The following is a 21550-nucleotide window of genomic DNA, read 5'->3' on the forward strand; positions in this document are numbered from 1 at the left end:
CCTCTTAAAGGGATTTTCTTCATTATATAATTCTGAAAGCAAAAGAGTATCAAAAAAGGGGGTTGCTGATGACATACTAATTCCCAGAATAGAACAACTCAATGACTTTTTCCTTTTTAAAAGCTGGTAACCTGGATAATCTCAACTTTAGGGAAAGCAGTTTTGACATCTCAAACATGCCAACTGTAATGACAAAACCCCTAGCCACCTTCTTGGAGCTCAGAGAAATTAAGTTAGGTAAATTTATAAAAAGTAATAACTAAAAAGCTAGAAGAGGAGAATCCTCTTAGTCACCAAAGAGGGAGGAAAAGAAAAGCTGGTTAGAAAGGATTAGCTCCCCTACTCCTCTTGCCTTTTTGACTTTTGCAGTTCTGTATTCAGAATTTGGGATATTCTTGCCCAGCAAAAGTGATAGGAATATACACTTTACATGCCAAATTGTTAAATGTTTTAAGTCCTTCAAGATACACCAACACCGGGGCGCCTGGGTGGCTCAGTGGGTTAAGCCGCTGCCTTCAGCTCAGGTCATGATCTCAGGGTCCTGGGATCGAGTCCCGCATCCAGCTCTCTGCTCAGCAGGGAGCCTGCTTCCTCCTCTCTCTCTGCCTGCCTCTCTGCCTACTTGTGATCTCTCTCTCTGTCAAATAAATAAATAAAATCTTAAAAAAAAAAAGAAAAGATACGCCAACACCTGTGATGTCACAGTATCCTAAAATATCTTGAACAGTGGCCTATCTATGACTTTACATTGATAGTGTGACTCTCAGATAGCATATAGTTAGATTTCACATTCTTAATCTGTTAATCTCTGCCTTTTAATTGGAGCATTAGTACTTACATTTACTGTAATTATTAACATGGGTGAATTTAGGCCTACCATTTCACATTTATTTTCTCTCTGTTCCATTTGTATTTTGTTTCTTGTTTCTCCTTCCTGATTTCTTTTGGGTTAATTAAAAATTTTCACTATTTTATTTTAATGCCCCAACTGGACTTTTTTTCTTTCATAACCTTGACATTTAAAAAAAAATCATCTTTATTGAGGTACAATTGACAATAGTGTAAGATATTTAATGTGTACATCACAGTGAATTGGTATACATTTTGAAAGTGTTCCTCTTATCTAGTTATAATTAGACCCCTCAACAATTTGAAGAGCTCTGATCAGTTATTCTGTAGAATGTCCCTCAATTTGAGTTTATCTGATGTTTTCTCATGATTGGATTGATGTTATACATTTTTTGGGTGGGGTGAAGTACAGGACTAACCCATTTAAAAATTTTAATCTTTTTAAAACTGATTATTGCTTGGATCAATAAAGTGAGTCAAACACTACTCTGGTACTATATTCAGGTATTTTCAAAATTACTTATTTGAAGTGCTGATTTTATTTGTAGAATTCATCCCCAGTGAAACTCTAGACTTCCATTTGTTAGGCTGCTAAGGTGGGGTGGGAAGAGAATCAATTTTTATTGCAACTCTATGAGAAAATAAAATTTCAAGTATCTAAATCACAAAAAGTCATGACATTTTTATGGGTTATCTTTATGTATGCTAAAAAAGTTATGCTAAACTTTCAATCTATTCACTGCTCACTTTGAGATTAGTAGGAAAATTAACAAGGAGAAAATATTTTAAAAAGCCAATTTATTTGTGGCATTAGCTACCCTAACCAAAACACAGATAAGGTCAGAAAGAAAAGAAATTATTTTAATGTCCTTCAAGGCAAGAGCTCTGTTTAGTTTCTTAGAAATTCCAGAGGGAAAATAATTCCACAGAGCACTTAAGAGTTCCTGGATATAGTATTTTAAAATGTTTTTAATTATTAAGTGGGATTTTTCCAGAAAGTCTTATTTTAAAAACTTCATGGCACTGTGATCTCCAACTCCCTGTATTCCAACTCTGTTTGCAGAATATCTAATTCTGTATTCACTGTTTACTGTGTTATATTATACTTAACTCTTTGTAACTACTCTCATCTTTGGGTTTGTCTTTCCCAAAACTTCATGATGTTCAAAACCCTGTATCTTTCACAAAAGTGCCTAGCATAGTACTATCTGCACATGGAAACATTGAAAACCTCCTAAAAATATGAAGAGTCAAGGCTTTCTCACATGTGCATGAGAAAATTTAGGTGCAAAAGATATTTTTACCCTAATGAATTAATGAGATATGAAATTTTAGAAGCTTGGAAGTAAGAAGCAAAATAAAAGATTATGTTTTTATCTTTGTAGATATGGTAAATTTGATTTTTTAACAATGGTGGCTTTTTAGACAGCAAATATTCTTAAGACAAGTGATAATTTTCAAGTACACTACAAAATTTCCCATAATCTTCAAAGTCAAATATCACATCTTAACACAGAAATGTATGTTTTACATAAAGCTGAATAAAATCTAAAATGGCTGTGAATTTACGACAACAGTATATATACCACATTGAATTTAAAATCTTTGTTAATAACAAAATATGCTGAAGCTTTACTTATATGCCACAGTGCATTTTAAAAAACCAATTTTTCTTCTAATGAACCTTAAAGAACCATCATTTTGAAAGATGACAAGGCAAAAATGTTCCAACAGTTTAAAAATTTTGTTGCTACTAATGAGAATTTTACCAAAGTACATCCTTAAAGCTAGCAAAAAATATTACTATAATATCCTAAATTGATTCTCTAGAATCAACACAGACACTCTAGGCATACTAAAAGTCTACTCACACAAATATACCATGTTCTTTATTACACTTCTTTAAATGACTGGTACATTAAAATTAGGGTACTGTGAAGAAAATGGAAGTAACCTGCTATACTTAACATTTTGACACGCAGTAGAAGTAAAAAAGACACACCAGATTCTAATTTTCATTGAAATAAAAATAAGATTCCAAATAGATGGGTCTAGAGATGAAACAGAGCTGGTAACTAACTTCTACTGACTAAATTTGTAAGAGGAAAAAGAATGTTTTGAATACAGTACAAGAAAGGGAAATAATCTATTAGATTTTTATTTTTTATACTCCTCCTTTTTCTCCTCCAAGCTCTTGGGATTTTTTTCCCCTACTAATAGTAATGAATTCAGGTGGCTAAACTGGGTTTGTTAAGGTGAACTGCCATTTCTGAGGGAGGACTGAAGGAGAATTAATAGAAAGAAATCTAGAATTCAGCCTTATCCAGTAGCAATCTTATTTTGGTAGTGATCATGAGCCACAACTTTCCTCAGTTATGTAGACTTTTAATCAACTAGACACAGAAGATATGTTAATTTGGTGTGAACTAAGCTATATAGTTTCCTTGCTTGTGATGTGTGTGTATGTGTGTGTGTGTTCAGAGAGAAAAAATAAGAGAAAGACAACTTAGGATGTTTGATACTAACAATAAGAAAAAAAATTAGCCAATTTAAAGCTTACTGTTTTGCCATTATGTCATGTGAACAATTACTTTTTTAAAAATTAACATATAATGTATTATTTGCCCCAGGGATACAGGTTTGTGACTCATCAGGCTTAAACATTTCACAGCACTAACCATAGCATATACTCTCCCCAGCCAACTATCCTTCCCCTACCCCACCTGCCAGCAACCCTCATTTTATTTAGTGAGATTAAGTCTCTGATGGTTTGTCTCCCTCCAGATCCCATCTTTCTTTCTTTTTTTTTTTTTTTTTTTTTTTTTTTACTTCTAACCACTTAATTTTTTCAAGCTGCATTCTGTGAATTACTTGATCAACACTGAGTTTTTCTGCTTTAAAGATGTTTTATGAGAAGGGGAAAAAAACCCCACTTAACTCATATTTTAATTCGCTAGTTTCAACAGGGCTTGCCAAGAAACCTCCCAAATAAAGGCAAGTATAGATGAAGAAATACTTTTTAGAAAAAAATATTTAGAAAAATCTACAAATTCTAATCTACCTATATTATACTCACCAGAATAGCTGATCCCACTGCCTGCAGTAAATGGAACAATAGAAGTATTTTTAACTTTACCACACATTTTGAATTTTACTCAAGATCAGACACATAATGAAACATGGCCATCTTGGCTATGATATAAATATTTTAAGGTACTGCAAACAAATGCAAATGCTGAGTAAGGGAATATAAAGAGTAGACTGCTTCAAAGTAAAAGTTGATGTGGTTATCAATATGGAAACAACCTAAAGGTACTCATTCAAAGGAAATTAAGGTTTTTTGTTTATTTTTTTTTAAAACTTCAGGAAAAGAACTGACGTTAAAATATTAATAAAACTGCCCTTTTGATATAATGACAGATTTTTTTGTAGATTCAATTTTTACTGGTAATTACAAACTACTGAAAAGGACTAATTCACAGAACCTTTAACAATTTGTACAATAGTAAGTCATGTTAGTGTCATGCCAATGAACACATATATTAAGTAAAATAAACACAGTTTGAAATTCATAGCAGTATTAAATTCTAAAATAATCAAATGTTTAAATCTGGAATTTTAGAAATTCTAACACTCATGAATTACCATGCAAAATTAAGAACTACTCTAAACTTTATCAAGAACTTACTTGGTTTACAACATATTAATTGTATTAATTGGTCTTACCATCTTTTCCATCTATGGATTTTGACACTTCAATATCAAAATTTTCCTGCATCTGCTGACCTCTAAAACAGCTGAGATGTTCTTGCTCAATTAAATTACTTTCTTTTTCTTCTAGAGGCTGCCAAGTACCATCAATAAACCACTGTCCACGCATTACTGGAATTTTATCTGCCTCTGAAAAGAGAAAACACAGAATTATACATTTTAGGATCCAAGGGTCCCAGAGAGAGACATAGTAACTATAATTTTTATATTTTGTTACTACTGTGACAAAAACTTCCATGGCTCAGAAGACTCATTTAGTTTTAAATTTTAGATTTTAAGGCACAGTGCATATTTTTTTACAGTATTTTATTTATATTGGATATTATGCAAAAATTATTTTGTCATTAGAAAGGTAGATGAGCTGTTATCCTTATAACTGAGGCCCCGAGTACCCCAAATTAGTAGATGATGGGGTTAAGACAAGTTCATGCAAGATGCTGGTAATAGTTCCAATGTTTAAGAAAATACTGATATACGTTCCCAGAAGTATTTCAGAACTAGAGTGTGTGGTAGTAGTGTGTTCTACTTTTTTAGAGTTGCCTTGAAGGTTATAGATTCCCAGTTAGAATATAGGAATAGCTGATATATTTAATTATGTAAATTCCTTACCCATTTTAGAAAAAAATTGAGTAGAAAGTTTTCTTAAATAACTGTAAACATTCCTTTGATTAAATACTGTTCCTAGAAGCACCTGAATGGCTCAGCCCTTAAGTGTCTGCCTTTAGCTCAGGTCATGATCCCAGAGTCCTGGGACTGAGCCCCGCATCAGTCCCCGCTCTCTGCTCTGCGGGAAGCCTGCTTCTCCCTTTCCCACTCCCCCTGCTTATGTTCCCTCTCTTGCTATGTCTCTGTCAAATAAATAAATAAAATCTTTAAAACAATAAATTAATTAAAAAATAAAGATTTAAATGCTGTTTCTATAAGCCTAATACTTTCCTTCCTTCCAAACTTCCCCCCCTTCCCTTTCTTCCTTTCCTTCCAGGCCCAGTGTGGAGGCCAATGCAGGACTTGAACTCAGGTCTCAGATCTGAGATCTGAGATCAAGAGTTGGGACACTTAACTGACTAAGCCACCAAGGCACCCCTATTTATTTATTTTTTAAAAATAAACCAGAACTGTTAGTTATGTTATTTTGAATCCTTTAAGATTTGTAAAGAAATAAAGTAAAAATAAAATGGAAATAACAAACCTAAAAATAAAAAGCAAAATAAAACAAATGAACTTAATTATGTAGAGATTTGGTGGTTTAATCATATACAGAAAAATTATTTCAACTGGGTTTAAAACACAGTAATTTTTACATATATGTATTAGGATATATCCTGTGAACAAAAAGAACTACAGATACATCTTAAGCCTAAATTTTGTTTCCTTGAGTTGTTCAAAATGTTATTCTAGCTTTCCTTGCTATATTATTCTTGAGAAGTCTGATGTAAGTCTAATTTTTTTTTTTTTAATTTTTAAGTAAAGTGATCCCCTGCTCACTCTACCCCAGATAATAGAAAAAAAACTGCCTTTAAAGTCTAATAGTTTCTGACTCAGAGTTCTTTATTCAGGATTAATCAATCTTGGTGGGCCCTTTTAATACATAGATCTCAATTTTTCTCTTGTTTCTGAAAAGTTCCCTTGGATTATGGTTTAGTCTTTAGTTCGGCTCCAGTGATTTCTCCCCTTCAGGGACTCTAATTGTAGATATGTTGGGTCTTCCTTTTTCTATATGGAATTTCACAGTTTCTCGAGCTTTTTATTTCTTTCTGCATTTTTTCCATTATTTTGTTTGTTTTCCTTCCTTTTATCAATCCCTCTTATGTCAATGCCCCTATTAGTATGTCCACAAGTTTGAGGAATTTTTTATTTGGCTGGAATATTTAATAGTTTCCTGAAACTTCTGGGGATGATGATGGAGTAGGAGGATCCTAAGCTCGCCTCATGCCAAGGATACAACTAGGTAACAACCACATCAGTGTAAATAACCCAGAAAACAATCTGGAGACACTCCACAGCTAAATGTAGACATGAGGGCACATCGAAGAGGGTAGGAAGGGTAGAGACTTGGTTGGGAACCAAACTGACTGGGAGACTGTCCACAGGAGGAAGTGATGCGGTAGGCACAGAAAGACAGAGGAGCAGACACCTCACCAGGCATGGGGAACCTGCACTGGGAAGAGGATCGTCATATTGTGCAGCTTTGAAAACCACAGGGTCCTAACATCTCAAGTTCTTACAATCAGTGGGGATTAAAAACTGGAACTTTAAAAAATTAGTGGGCCTGGCTCTGGAAGAGCCAGAGAGGGAGAGAATGGGAGTCCCTGGCTGAAAAGAGAGTATTAGAAAAAGCCCCACTGAGATACAGATTAGAAACAGCAGTTTAAAAAACACTTGGAGAAGATTCATTTATGAATCTCAGAACGTATGCTGGAGAGAGGGGGATTTTTAGGAGTCTTCTCCAAGAACAAAGGAGCTGGAGGGTGCCATTTGCCTCCCCATCTCCCCAGCCTAGAAACAAAGACATCTGGGAAAACCACTGGGAACTCTCCCCACCTACCTTGTTAACAGAGCTCTTTCCTGTGGACCTGCCTCTTCCAACAAGCCCTCAGCAGGAGTCCATTCGAAGCAGTCCAAAAAGTGTGGCAGTGTGCAAGTAGCCCCAACAGAGGCTAGAACTGCTCCAAAGTAACCCCTGCCCCAGGGAGAGGGGAAGACAACCACACACACACACCAGTCGCACTGTAGCACCAGCAGTAGACAGAGGCCAGATGTGTGGTCTGACTGCAGGTCCCACCTACTAACAAAAGCTTCTTGGGGACAACAAAGAGAAAATATCCAGCAGTTCAGTGATTCTGCATCTCTGACAAAATCCTGGTCTGACTCCACTCCAGGTCAAAGCAGCCCCAGATTGGCCCATTAACAACACAAGGGCCTAACCTTGCCTGCAAGAGGCAAATGGAGTCACTGCAGATGACTGGACTAAATGCAATGTGGCTCACCACAATAGTAGGGTACACACAACACACATAGGAGACACCTGAAGTGCTAGGTTCTGGTGAACAGGGGACTCTGCACTGCAGGGCACTAAAGGAATCTTCATCTTAAGGCCACTACTGTCAGGAGCAGGAGATGTAGCTGATTTATCTAACACACAGAAACAGAGAGACAAAATGAGGATATAGAAATATGTCCCAAATAAAGAATAGGACAAAACACAACAAGAGAGCTAAATGAAATGGAGATAGTAATATGCCTGCTAGAGAATTTTAAGTAATGGTCATAAAGATAGTCAATGGACTTCAAAAAAGAGTTGAGAACCTCAGTGAGAACAACAGCAAAGAGAAAACATAGAAAGGGTCAGAGATGAACTCAATAATTGAAATAAAAAATACACTAGAGGGAATAAACAGTACAGTAAAGGGAAGAACAATGGATTGGCAATCTGGAGGACAGAGTAATGAAAAACAATCAAGCTGAACAGGAGAAAGAAAAAAGAAAAAGAAAAAATAAACATAGATTAAGGATCCTCAATAATACCATTAAGTGTAATAACATTCAAATATAGGGATCCCAGAAGGATAAGATAGAGAAAAAGGGACAAAGAATGCATCTGAAGAAATAATAGTGGAAAACTTCTTGAATCTGGGGAAGGAAACAGAAACTCAGATATAGGAAGTACAGAAAACCCCCAACCCAAGGAGGTCCACACCAAGACACATAGTAATCATAATGGCAAAGTAGAGTGATAAGAATTTTAAAAGCAGTAAGAGAAAAGAAAATATATAATAATCTTAAAAGGTAACTATAGTTACTGCACCTTTACAAATAAATAGGTTAAGTCTCAGTGAAACTAAATAACTTGCCCAAAGGCACATAGCTAAATAATATGAGAAGCAGGATTCCTGCCGAACTTTGACTCCAATGTTCATCTAGGCTTCTACTCTACAACACAACCTTCTCAAGAAAGAAAAATCCTTTTTAGCCTTCTCCCCAAGAAATACAGACTATTTAGCTGTGTTGGTAATTTGAAAACAAGTAATTTGGGAGATTTTATATTGACAGTCTATTATGAGACTTACAAACCAGAGCCGACCATGCCTCCCCATAAAAACCAGAGTGAAACAGAAAAACAAATTTATAGCAAACATCTGTACTTTGAACTCTTTTCCTCTCTTTAGCCTAATAAATCTAAACAAATACTCTTCTGATATATGTTTTTGGAGTTTTACCCAAGCTTCAAATCCTACAAGTAAGCTATCAAATATCATCTTTCCGGTTCAGTCCTCTATCTTGTCCAAATATTCAACTGCTAACTAAATGTCTCCTAGCAGATACATCACAATGACAAGAATCCCAAGTAGCCATGGAACATACTAGATTCCTGGAAAACAAAACGGAACACAAACCTGTTACTCGACTTGTATTCTGTCGCAGTAAATGGTGTGCTGACAGCATTGAACCAGTCACCCAAGACGCCTCCTCCTCTAGTGCTTCTCATAACCAGACGTTAATCAGTCTTTATACAATCTCCTAAATCACCTTCAAATTCATCTCATACTCATTGGGTCTACAGTCTAAGGTCACATTCTTATCATTTCTACCTGTTTTATTTCAGGAACTTCTTTTCTAAATGTAGTATCCCTAACTTCATCTCTCATCAAATGCCTGCTCACACATCTGTGTAAGTAGATGTGTTCATGCACACACATAGATGAATCCCCCTAACTTACTCTCTTCTTTTTAGAGAAAGATTCAATCCTTCTTTTACAGAGTTTCCAGAGAACCTTTGTAAAATACCACAAATCATGTTATTCTAATACTTCAAATTCTTTAATGGCTCCTCACTCCCTACTAAATGAACTCTGAGCTTCTTAGAATTAATTATAAGCTCATGATCTTTCTTTCACTACCTCTTCACATAACTGATGTTGTGTTAGGTACTTATTCATCTACATAATATCTGAATGTCTACCATGAATCAGGCTCTGGATGATACGTAAGATAATGCTGATGGTCGCTGTGCAGTCCATGTCAACAAGGACAGTTCTTTGAATGTGTGATGTTGAGTTGTATTTTCTGTATCAGGCATGTGCTGTTCTTTCTACCTGGATTCTCTTCCCCATATTCTTCATTTAGCTAACTTTCATCCTTCTCTCCTTCAGGAATCCTTTGGTGACCTGCCCTTCTCTCTGATTTCACTGAATAAACTCTGCACATCTGTCAGTGTTTATGTTACTTAGTCTTCCTCACTTCCATTGGATACTTGGATGTAGGTACTATGTCGTAGGAGCCTCCAAAACCTAAAAGAGGAGAGCACCTATGATAAAGTAGGATTTCAATAAAAGTATGTTGAATGTTGCTGAACAAGACATACTTCATTCAGCTTATCCTATCACCTGGCAAATGTGGTAGACTGAGCACTTTTATTATTACTCCCAATTGGGCTTTCCTCAGTTTGAGTGGTACTTGCCAACCTCTTTAAGTTGGTCTATACTGCGGTCAGCCATTAACATTCTATTTTCTGATAATTATGTGATTCAGAGGAAAGAGTCTGACCATTTTCCCAGAGTAAAAGAACAGGTTATTTTTGGGGGCGGTGTGTGTGTGGACATTTTGTTGAAGAATGACATACATATAGAAAGGTGTGCTGATCTTATGCATATAGCTCAATGGTTTTTTACAAGTTAGTGACACCCAGATCAAGAAAGAAAACATTATTAACATTTCAGAAGCCCCCTCATGCATCTCCTTCCAGGTGCTACCCCTTACCAACAGTAAACATAATTTTTACCTCTAGCACCACAGATTATTTTTGCTTTTTGGTAGTTCATATAGTAGAATCATGTAGTATGTATTCTTCTATGACTTTTTTTTTTTTTTTTTTTGGCTCAGCATTAAGTTACTGAGAGCCAGCCACAAAGATGGCATTATTTGCATGGTTCAAGTACTTGCCAAGTGATAGCAAGTGGGCATTACATAGCTGTGACCTATGTTCTGAGGCTATCATCTTCTACTATTAAAATAATTCCAAATAGCATAGAGACATCTGCCAAAAAATCCCTAATTATATGCTTTAAAAGATATTAAATCATCAATTCATTAATGGATCTCCATAGGGAGCAAGCTCTAATGTAAGGAAACTCCCCTAAACAGGCCTTTAGCCATATAAATGAAGCACCCTCAGTTTTGAGCTAGAGAGGACTATTCCTGCCTCTCTAATATGGACATACTTTCACCCTGCCTGAGGCTCAGAATACCCCATGCCAGGCTGCCCTCATGGCTGGAAGCCCTCCTAACCTGGCTTATGCTCTGATTTCCCACAATAAGCCATGATCCCTTGTGGCTACCCTCCTCACCCCCATCCAGTTGGTCTCCAATATCCCATGCTGGGCTGCATCTCATGTGGACATCTCTTTACTCAGCTTGGGCTCTGACCTCCAAAGCCCAGCTGTCAGTATTGCTCAGGAACAGGAAAAGAGAGAAGGGCTAGTGTACTAGTTTTCAACCTGGGACAATCTCTCCACCAGGAGACATCCGGCAATGTTTTGTTGATAATTTTTGTTGTTGATTGTTAAAGATTTTATTTATTTGTCAGAGAAAGAGAGAGAGCACAAGCAGAGGAAGTGACAGGCACAGGGAGAAGCAGGCAGAAGCAGGCTCCCTGCTGAGCAAGGAGCCTGATGCATTACTTGATCCCATCACCCTGGGATCATGACCTAAGGCAGATGCTTAACTGACTGAGCCACCCAGGTATCCTCACATTTGGCAATGTTTGAAGACATTTTTGATTGTCACAGCTTGGGGGTGGGACAGTGTTGCTGGTATCTAGGCCAAAGATGTTGCTAAACATCTTGCACAGAACAGTTCCCCTGACCTCACACCACCATGCCCAGAAATAATAAATCATCTGCCCAAAATGTCAACAAGTGCTGAGACAAACTCTGGGCTAGCAGCACCTTTTAAAACCTAAAACATGGGTATCTTCTTACACAGCAATTCTAGAAATATGCTTTATGGAATAAACTCTTGCAAAAATGTCCGAAGATAAAAATGTTTACCTCAATATTGTTATAAATGAAAACAAAAGAATAAAAACAAACAAAATGACCCAAATTTCTACCAACAGAGGACCAGACATACAAATGTTGCTTGGCACACAGTAGGTATGAAAAATATTCATTAAGTAAATAAAAATATGAATGAATGGATAATATAGCCATAGTGAAATAATGTTCAGAAAAAGTAGGTCTACATTTAATGACATGGAATAAGGTCTACAATAAAAATTTAAAAATTAAATCATAGATATATAAAAGTAATGTAATCCTGTTTCTGTAAGATATATACATTAGTATCTATACTACAAATAAGTGGAGAAAAATACACTAAACTGTTATTAACAGATATCTCTGGGAGATAGAACTGTAAGGAAATTTTTATTTCTACATAATAAATGTCAAATTGCTTGGTATTTTTATAATATAAATGTTTTAGTTTTATATTCAGTTAATGATGAATATAATGATGGTTAATCTTATATGTATCAAGTTAAATGGGCCACAGTGTACCCAGATATTTGGTCAAACATTCTGGGTGTTTGTGTGTTTTTGGATAGATTAACATGTATACTAATAGACTGAGTAAAGCAGATTGCCCTCCATAATGTGGGTGGGCCTCATCCAATTAGTTGAAGGCCTGAATAAACAAAAAGCTGACCCTCCCTCATATAAGAGGGAATTCTGTCTGTTGGCCTTTAAACTGGAACAGCAAGCTTTTCCCTCTTGATGGCCTCTGAACAGAGACACTGGCTCTGCCAACTACCCAGCCTCCCTCCCTAATTATGTGAGTCAAATCTTTATTATCTCTTCATCTCTGCAGAACTCTAATATATTCAGGAAAAGTAAAGATCACATATTTTGGAAGAAACTCCAAGATGCCCATACTATATCTACTCTCTCCCTATTCCTTATAACAGAATACTAATTTATTCAGGGCAGCAGTATGCAGTTAAAAGATTTTCTAGTCTTCTTGTGCAGCTAGGTTCCATCATGTGGCTGAATTTTAGTAAAAATTTTAGTAAAAAAAATACTGCAAATTACTGGTAATAGAGTTCTTTTACCTTTACCTCTTTCTTTACTGCCACCTGTATGCCTTGAGCTCCTGAAGATCTCAAGTCACCTACAATAAAACTGTGATTTGTAATATTAAAAAAAAGAAACCCACAAGCTAAAGACAGAGTCATTTATACCAGCCCAAGTCACCAAACTGAGGCTTAATACCTAATTAAACTGAAGTTCCAATCTTTCCCCTAGAAATATAGTCTTGTCAGAAATTTCCTCATCAGAAAACAAATATAATCTATCACTTGGGTCCATTCCATCCCCCAAAGGAAGATGAGGTAATCCACCTACCTAGTAAGACCCTCTGCCCTTTCCCCTAAGGGAAGATGCCTAAGCCTGAAACAATTCTTTGCTTAATAACTTCTTGACCCACTCTCCTTCCTATAAACCTTCCATTCAGCACAACTCCTGGGATACTGTCTGATTCATGAACTGCTTAATAAAACCAGTTATATCTTCAAATTCAGTCTGCTGAATTTTGTTTTTTTTAACAATAATAAAAAGATATTTGGTCTCTGTCCTTGTTTCTGGCACAGAATTCCTAAAATCCTTGGAATTTCTTGAGATGAGAAAGATAAAGCTATCTTTTATTATGATAACAAGGTGAATTTTGGAACACCTGTAGCTCATCTAAGGATAGGGGCTGGTCATTAGAGGAACCAACCATGTAATTAGAGGGTTGGAATGTTCAGTCTCACTCCCTCACCTCCTTTGAGAGGAGAGGGGCTGAAGGTTGAATCGATCACCAATGGCCACTGATTTAATCAGCCATACCCATGTAAAAAGTAAACCTAAAAACCCAAAATGGATAGAGTCTGGAGAGCTTCTGGATTGGTGAACACGTGGAACTGTAGTAAGAATGGAGCACTAAGAGAGCATAGAAACTCTCTACCCCTTTTCCCACATGACTTGCCCTAAGAATCTTTTCATTTGGTTGTTCCTAAGTTACGTAGTTTGTAATAAACCAGTAATCCAGAAAGTGGAATGTTTCTCTCAGTTCTGTGAGCTGCTCTAGCAAATTAATCAAACCCAAGCAGGGGGTTGTGGAAACCTCTGATTAACAATAGCTGGTCAGTAAGAAGTAAAAGTAACAATCTGGGCTTATGACTAGCTTCTGAGGGTAAGGAGTGAGGGAGGACTTAGCCCTTAACCTGTAGGATCTGATGCTATCTCTGGGGAGACAGTGTGAGAACTGTTTAACTATAGAACAACTACAGCTGGTATCCCTAGAGAACTGCTTGGTCACCACAGTCCCACACAGTCCCACACTCATACACATGGAATTGGCTAAAAGAACCTAAAGACTTACATAAGACAGAATGCTGAATAACAGAAAGAACCTCCGTCCCTTGTTACAGGGCCACATCGCCCTGAATGCTAGATATCCACACTTCTTTTAAGTGGAAAGAAATACAACTTTTTGTGTTTAAGCCACTGGTATTTTAGCTTCTTAAGACCACACATAGTACAATCTCATGGTGATATGGCCTTGCACAGTTATATATGTTTAAGATGTCACCTTACTTTGTAGTTACAGCATGGTGAAATGGATACATCTGTTAAACAACAGACTATGTAGCTAGGCACCAGAGAAAAACTTTTCACAGGGATAACGCATGTAAAGAATATGTTGGAACTAGATAAAGTATTACTTTTTTCATTTATGACAACACTCACTGAAAGTCATTGTAAACTTAATATAATTAAAACTAATACTTATAATTACGACCTGCCTATCAGAAAATAAGTAAGTCATTATCCTAATTGTAACTCTTAGGCAAAAAAGAAAAGCCTTTACTGGAATCATATTCATTGCAGCATTATTTATAATAGCCTAGATATGGAAGATGTGGAAACAACCTAAGTGACCACTGATGGATAAACGGTATGCATATACACACATATACACACACACACAAAATGGAGTATTATTCAATAAAAAAGAATGAAACTTTGCCATTTGGGTCAACATGGGTGTAGCTTGAAAGCATTATGCTAAGTGAAATAAGTCAGAGAGAGAAAGAAATACTATATGATCTCACTTATATGTGGAATTAAAACAAAAACAAAAGAAGCTCACATACAGAGAACAGATTGGTGGTTGCCAGGGATGGGGAGTGGGCAAAACGGATGAAGGCAGATCTAAAGGTACGAACTTCTAGTTATAAAATAAATCATGAGGATGCAATGTACAGTACGATGACTGTAGTTAATAATATTGTGTTCATACCTTGTTTTATCGTGCTTCGCAGATACTACATTTTTTTTTTTTTTTTACAAATTGAAGATCTGTGGCAACCCTACATCGAGCAAGTCTTCTGGTGCTATCTTTCCAACTGCGTTTGTTCACTTTGTGTCTCTGTGTGACACTTTGGTAATTCTGGCATTATTTCAAACTTTCTCATTATTATTATATTTGTTATGGTGATCTGTGAACAGTGATCTTTCATATTACTGTTGTAATTGTTTTTGGACACCATGAACTACACCCACACAAGATGGCAAACTTATATGTGTTCTGACTGCTCCACAGACTGCCTCTCTCCTTCTCCTCAGGTCTCCCTATTCCCTGAGATAAAATAATATTGGAATCAGGGAAATTAAGAGCCCTACAATGGCTTCTAAGAGCTCAAGTGAAAGGAAGAGTCACATGTCTCTCACTTTAAATCAAAACCTAGAAATAATTAAGCCTAGTGAGGAAGGCATATTGAAAGCTGAGACAGGCCAAAAGCTAAGCCTCCTGTGCCAGAGTTAACCAGCTTGTGAATGCAAAGAAAAGTTCCTGAAGGAAATTAAAAGTGCTAGTCCAGTGACCATATGAATGATGAGAAGGCAAAACAGCCTCATTGGTGATATGAACAAAATCTTAGTGTTTTAGATAAAAGATCAAACCGGCTGCAACATTCCCTTAAGCCAAAGCCTAATCCCAAGGAAGACCCTCACTCTTCTATTCTAAGAGGGCTGAGAAAGGTGAGGAAGCTGCAGAAAAGTCTGAAGCCAGCAGAGGTTGGTTCATGAGGTTTAGGGAGAGAAGCTGTCTCCTTAGCCTCAAAGTAAAAGTGAAGTAGCAAGTGCTGATGTAAAAGCTATAGAAAGTTAGCCAGAAGATGTAGCTGGGATATAAATGAAGGTGGCTACACTAAACAACAGATTTGCAATGTAGATGAAACAGTCTTCTATTGGAAGAAGGTGCCACCTAGGACTTTCATAGTAGAGAGGAGGCAATGCTTGGCTTCAAAGCTTCAAAGGACAGGCTGACTCTTTTGCTAGGGGCTAATGTAGCTAGTGACTTGAAGTTGAAGCTAACACTCATTTACCAATATGAGAATCCCAGGGCCCTGAATAATGCTAGCTCTACTCTGCCTGTGCTCTGTAAATGGAACAACAAAGCCTGGATGACAGCTCATTTGTTTACAACATGGTTTACTGGATATTTTAAGGCCACTGTTGAAACCTACTGCTCAGGGGGAAAAAAATATTCCTCAGGAAAAAAAAAAAAGAAGAAAGAAAAAAAGATTCCGTTTAAAATATTACTGCTCACTGAAAAGGCACCTGGTCACCTAAGAGTTCTGATGGAGATGTACACTGAGATTAATGAATGTTGTTTTCATGGCTGCTAACATAACATCTATTCTGCAGTCTATAGATCAAAGAATAATTTCAATTCTCAAATTTTTAAAAAAGACTTTATTTATTTAATTGACAGAGAGAGAGCACAAGAGCAAGTGCACAAGCACAAGCAGGGGGAGAGGCAGGTAGAGAGAGAAGAAGCAGGCTCCCACTGATCAAGGAGCCTGATGTGGGACTCAATCCCAGGACCTGAACTAAAGGCAGATGTTTAACCCACTGAGCCACCCAGGCACCCCCAATTTTCAAATCTTATTATTTAAGAAATTCATTTTATAGGGCTACCACTGCCACGGTTAGTGATTCTTCTGATGGATCCAGGTAAAGTTAATGGAAATCTTCTGGAAAGAAGGTGCCATTAAAAACATCATGATTCAAAACAAATAAACAAACAAAAACAAATAAAAACCATCATGATTCACAGGAAAAGGTCAAAATATCAACCTGAACAGGAATTTAGAAGTCATGGATTCCAACCCTTATGGATGATGCCTTTGAGGGATTCAAGACTTCAGGGGGGGAAGTAACTACAAAAGTAACTACAAAAGTGGTGGAAACAGTGGGAGACCTAGAATCAGAAGTGGAGCCTGAAGATAGAACTCAATTACTACAATCTCAGGATAAAACTTGAACAATGAGGAGCAAAGAAAGACAGAATCTACTGGTGAAGAAGCTGTGAGGATTGTGGAAATGACAAAAGAGGATTTAGAATATGACATAAGCTTACTTACTAAAGCCAGCAACAGGGTATGGGTGGATGGACTCCAATTTTTAAAGAGGCTCCACCATGGTTAAAATGCTATCAGCTATCATTGCACGCTGCAAAGAAATTGTTTGTGAAAGGAAAAGTAAAATAGACACAGCAAACTTCATTGTTGTTTAAGAAACTGCCACAGACAGCATAACCTTGAGCAACCACCACTCTGATCAGTCAGCAGCCATCAGTATTCACGCAAGTCTGCCAACCCCACTAACAAAAAGATGAGGAGTCACTAAAGCTCAGGTGATGGTTAGCATTTCAGCAATAAAGTGTTTTAAAATTAAGGTTTGTATCTATATCTGTATCTTTAGACAGAATGCTACTGTATACTTGATAGATGACAGTAGAGTGTAAAGAAGACTTTTATATGCAGTAGGAAACCAAAAAATTCATTTCGCTTTCTTAATTGTGGTATTTGCTTTATTAACGTGGTAGTCTGGAACTAGCCCACCTATATTTGAAAGTTACTAAGAGAGTAGGTCTTAAAAGTCCTCATCACAAGAAAAAATAATTTTTTTGTAACTATGTATGGTAATGGATGTTAATTAGACAGTGTGATCATTTTATAATAATATACAAATATTAAATCACTCTGCTATACACCTGAAAGTAATATACTGTCATATGTCAATTACACCTTAATAAGCATTTTTAAAAAAGAAAAATACAGGTTCTTGTTGACTAGAAAGCAATTGCAAGGTCTATGAACACTTTCTTCATTTAAGCAAAAGCCTAAATGGATCTCTTACACGTGGATGGGGGAAACTTGGCAATAATAATATTTATATATAAAAAAGCCACACTTACATCAGGAGGCAAAGGGAACTACTATAAGATTTCTAAAGGACTCTTTTCAAGAACTATTTCAACCTATCTTAGACTCTGCAATACAGGATATGTAGAGACGAAGTCTTGATCCTTTTCCTCCAGCTTAGCTATGCTCCTGTAGCTTTATGGACGTAGGGTTCAAGGCATGCTTATCATTCACTGCTCTAAAAACTTACACAGCCAATCTGACCACACTGGGCTTAAAGAGGAAGAAAGTCACAGAATAAGGGAAAATAAGAATAGTGTAGAATTGGTATATAGGGGAAGAAGAAATCAGCAAGGATCAGATGTAAGAAAAATAAAAGACACAAGGAAAGGAGGAGAGACAAGGAAAATGGAAAAAAAAGAATAAGAGATTAAGAAAAATATTTTGTCATCCATTCTTAAGGTTTATTGTAAACTTATTATTTGGGAACTCTGAATATACTTCCCACAGAATTAATGCTGTAAACGGTAGATAAGATTCAGGGATCAGCCCCATAAAGGCCTGTGTAAACCATTACGTGCCTAACATATTGATGAACTATTTCTTCCAGATCATCCTTTATGATGGGAAAGGAAGGGGTTTCTCTCCCTAGTTTCAGTGGGCTCATTTTATTGGGTTCTTTCAGAGTGCGCATTTTGCTTTTCAGCAGCACCCATGTGCTAACAGAAGGAGCACCTTCCCAGTGGGCTGGACCCTTACCCCCAGGCAGTTTCAGACTAGAATGTGACCTGCTACACGCCCCAAACCCCAAAAGGAGCTTGCAGTGACTTCTGAGGCTAGGCACCTCCCTGTGGAAAGCGTCACGCAGCTGTCCAGAGGGCAGATTTCCAGCAGTTCCACTGGACCACTGTGACCAGTGACCACTGCCACTCTCCAATAAGTTCAGAATCTCAGGCCTGAGAGGACATGGCCTCAGGGTGGGGGCTGCTCTGTGCATCTGCTGCTTCTGTATTCTTCATAGAGCTCTCTTTACCCTCTTCATTCCTCTAATAATTCTTTATGTTACACTTTCTCTGGTGAAATTACTGTGTGGTTTCTGTCTCCTGATTGGACTCTGATATCATAAGATTTTACCAGGAAGACAACAGCAGCAAAAAAAGCAGAAAAAAAGTCAATAAATATACAGCATGAAATATACTCAGATTCACTAGTCAACAAAGAAGAGATGGAATCTGAAACAGTGCCATTCCTAGGTATATACGCCACAGAAATTCTAGCACATCTCTATAGGACATGCTATAAAAATGTTTATTACCGCAATGTTTTAATAGCAAAAAATTGTAAACAACTTAAGTGTCCAAAGAGGAAAACGAACTGTGGTATATTCATACAATGTATTACTGCTACTATATAAGGTAAAAACAAATGGCTGGAGTTATATGTATCAGCACAGATAAATCTCACAATCCTAACCTGAACCTGAAGCCAAACTGCAGAAAAACACAGAAATGGCATTTCTATGAAGTTGAAACAAGCAAAAAAAAAAAAGCCTATGGAAATAATAATCTAAAAAAATGTATGCAAATGAGTAACAAATTAAGCAGGACGGTTATTTCTGGATTGAAGAAAGGGGCCTGGGAGGGGTCATGTTTAATTTGTCAAGCTAAGTGATGGGGAGTACTCATTCTCGGTTATGTTACCTAGCTTTTTGTATATAATTGAGACATTTCATAATAAAATCAATAGTTACTGATAAAACAGTTCTCAGAAGGTGGGTGATAAAATAAAAACATTAGTTATGAAAAGAAGGTTTTTAAAAAAGATTTATCTATTTTTCTATTTTATTTATTCGATAAAGATTTATCTGTTTATTATCTATTTATCTATTTATTTTAAAGATGTATCTATTTACAGATTTATCTATTTATTTATATAATATATAAATAAAGATTATCTGTCTATATGAGAGAGAGCAAGCGAGCACAAATAGGGGGAAGCAGCACGCAAAGGGAGAAGCAGGCTCCCCCATTTAGCAGAGAGCCCCAGGTGGGGCTTGATCCGGGACCCTGGAATCATGACCTGAGCAGAAGGTAGACGCTTAACCGACTGAGCCACCCAGGTGCCCCTGAAAAGAAAGTTTCATTGGTAAACGAAATGAAAGGTAGTAAATTAGGATCTAGATATCAAAATATTACCTTCCATTTGAATACCTGAAGACTTGCTTATTCACTGCACAAGAAGCTATAATCTGGAAGAATAATGTAGGACAAAAATAATTACACAGTCTTTAACCTAATCCTCATTTAGCTTGGTTACAATGTTATAATTGCAGAACTGGGTTCATACTCAGCAATCACATAAAATTCTATCTTAGGAAAGAAATACCTATACCTCAAAATATACCTAGGCTCACATTTGAAGTAACAATTACACTAGGAATACTAAATTATGTCTAGGCAAGAGCTTCTGTGGATAATAGTACCACTCACCAAAATTTAAACCTATTTCTTAGAGATGAGAAACTCTGGACAATATAATTATATCCTAAATATTGTTTGCTTCTTTTGATTCAGGGAACAAGGGCAAATGGGTTTTAGAACCTGTGTCATTTCTTAGTTCTACATTATTGTAAGTGTAAAGTTTAATAAGCAATTTACAGTCCTTGTAGTAGTTTGCTAGGGCTGCCTTAACAGAAGACCACATTCTGGGAGGTTTAAACAAGAGAAATTTATTTTTCTCACAGCTCTGGAGGCTAGAAGTTCAAGATTACAGGGCTGGTAGGTTTGGCCTCTCTCCTTGGCTTGTAGATGGCCACCTCCTCACTACAGCCTCACAGCCTTTTCTTTGTGCACATGCATCCCTCGCGTCCACGTTTCCTCTTCTTATGACACCAGTCGCAGTGGATTAGTGCCTTCTCTAATGGCCTCTTTTTAACTTAATCATCTCTTTAAAGGCCCTGTCTCCACACACAGTCACATTCTGAGGTAGCGGTGACAAAGGCTTTACCATATGAGTCTGTGGGGAGGACAAAATTCAGCCCCTAAAAGTCCTCAAACATTTTTATTACATGGTCCTTTCAGGCTTTCTCATTACATTTTCATCCTTTTGACACATTTTAATTCACAGAAGTCATATTTTAGATGGTGTTAGCAAAAACTTTAAATCATTGGCCCTCTTGTTCTTAACTCTCCAAGTTTAATATTCAAGTGGTTCCAGGCAACGCAGAATTTTACATGCTTAGAGAAAAGTTCTCTAGTTTCCTGGCTAGTTAAAAAAATGTTTGATATAATCTGCATGGATATGGGAGGAACATCTATACCAAAAATGAAGCCTATAACACAAAAACAGACTTTTAAATTTTTAATGTTAAATTTAGCTTAATGGAGATAATTAATTCAATACTGACTAAAATAAAAAGAATAGAAATTAACATAGTTGGAACTTTTAGAATCAGCAAAGTGGCTTTAAACTTATTTTCTCATCTCTTTCTGTATCATACATGTTTCCACAGTTTTATCCTTGGTTCTCTTAAACTTGGCTGATTATCGGAATCCCTTGAGGAATTAAATTAAAAAATGGATTTTTCAGATTCCTTGCCGCACACTTAGAATCATAGTCTTCTAGAGATAGGGTCCAGAAATATGTATTTTCTAAAAGTTCTTCAGGTTATTATTGTGAAGC

General features: G+C 36.7%; 1 protein-coding gene across 6 annotated transcripts in view; it reads right to left on the bottom strand.

Annotated features, from left to right (window-relative positions):
• Positions 1 to 21550, bottom strand: part of DDHD1 (DDHD domain containing 1) — an 83087-nt gene that overhangs the window by 47497 nt on the left and 14040 nt on the right. For 4 of the 6 annotated variants that reach the window (XM_059373232.1, XM_059373230.1, XM_059373228.1 and 1 more), the window contains exon 2: positions 4576 to 4749. In XM_059373232.1, coding sequence (XP_059229215.1) covers positions 4576 to 4749 — 174 coding nt within the window. Of the gene's footprint in view, positions 1 to 3925; positions 3947 to 4575; positions 4750 to 21550 lie in introns of all 6 variants that reach the window. The other 2 variants (XM_059373231.1, XM_059373227.1) reach the window with 1 other exon arrangement.

Source organism: Mustela nigripes, chromosome 13 (genome assembly GCF_022355385.1).
Source record: "Mustela nigripes isolate SB6536 chromosome 13, MUSNIG.SB6536, whole genome shotgun sequence".
Lineage (NCBI taxonomy): Eukaryota > Metazoa > Chordata > Mammalia > Carnivora > Mustelidae > Mustela > Mustela nigripes.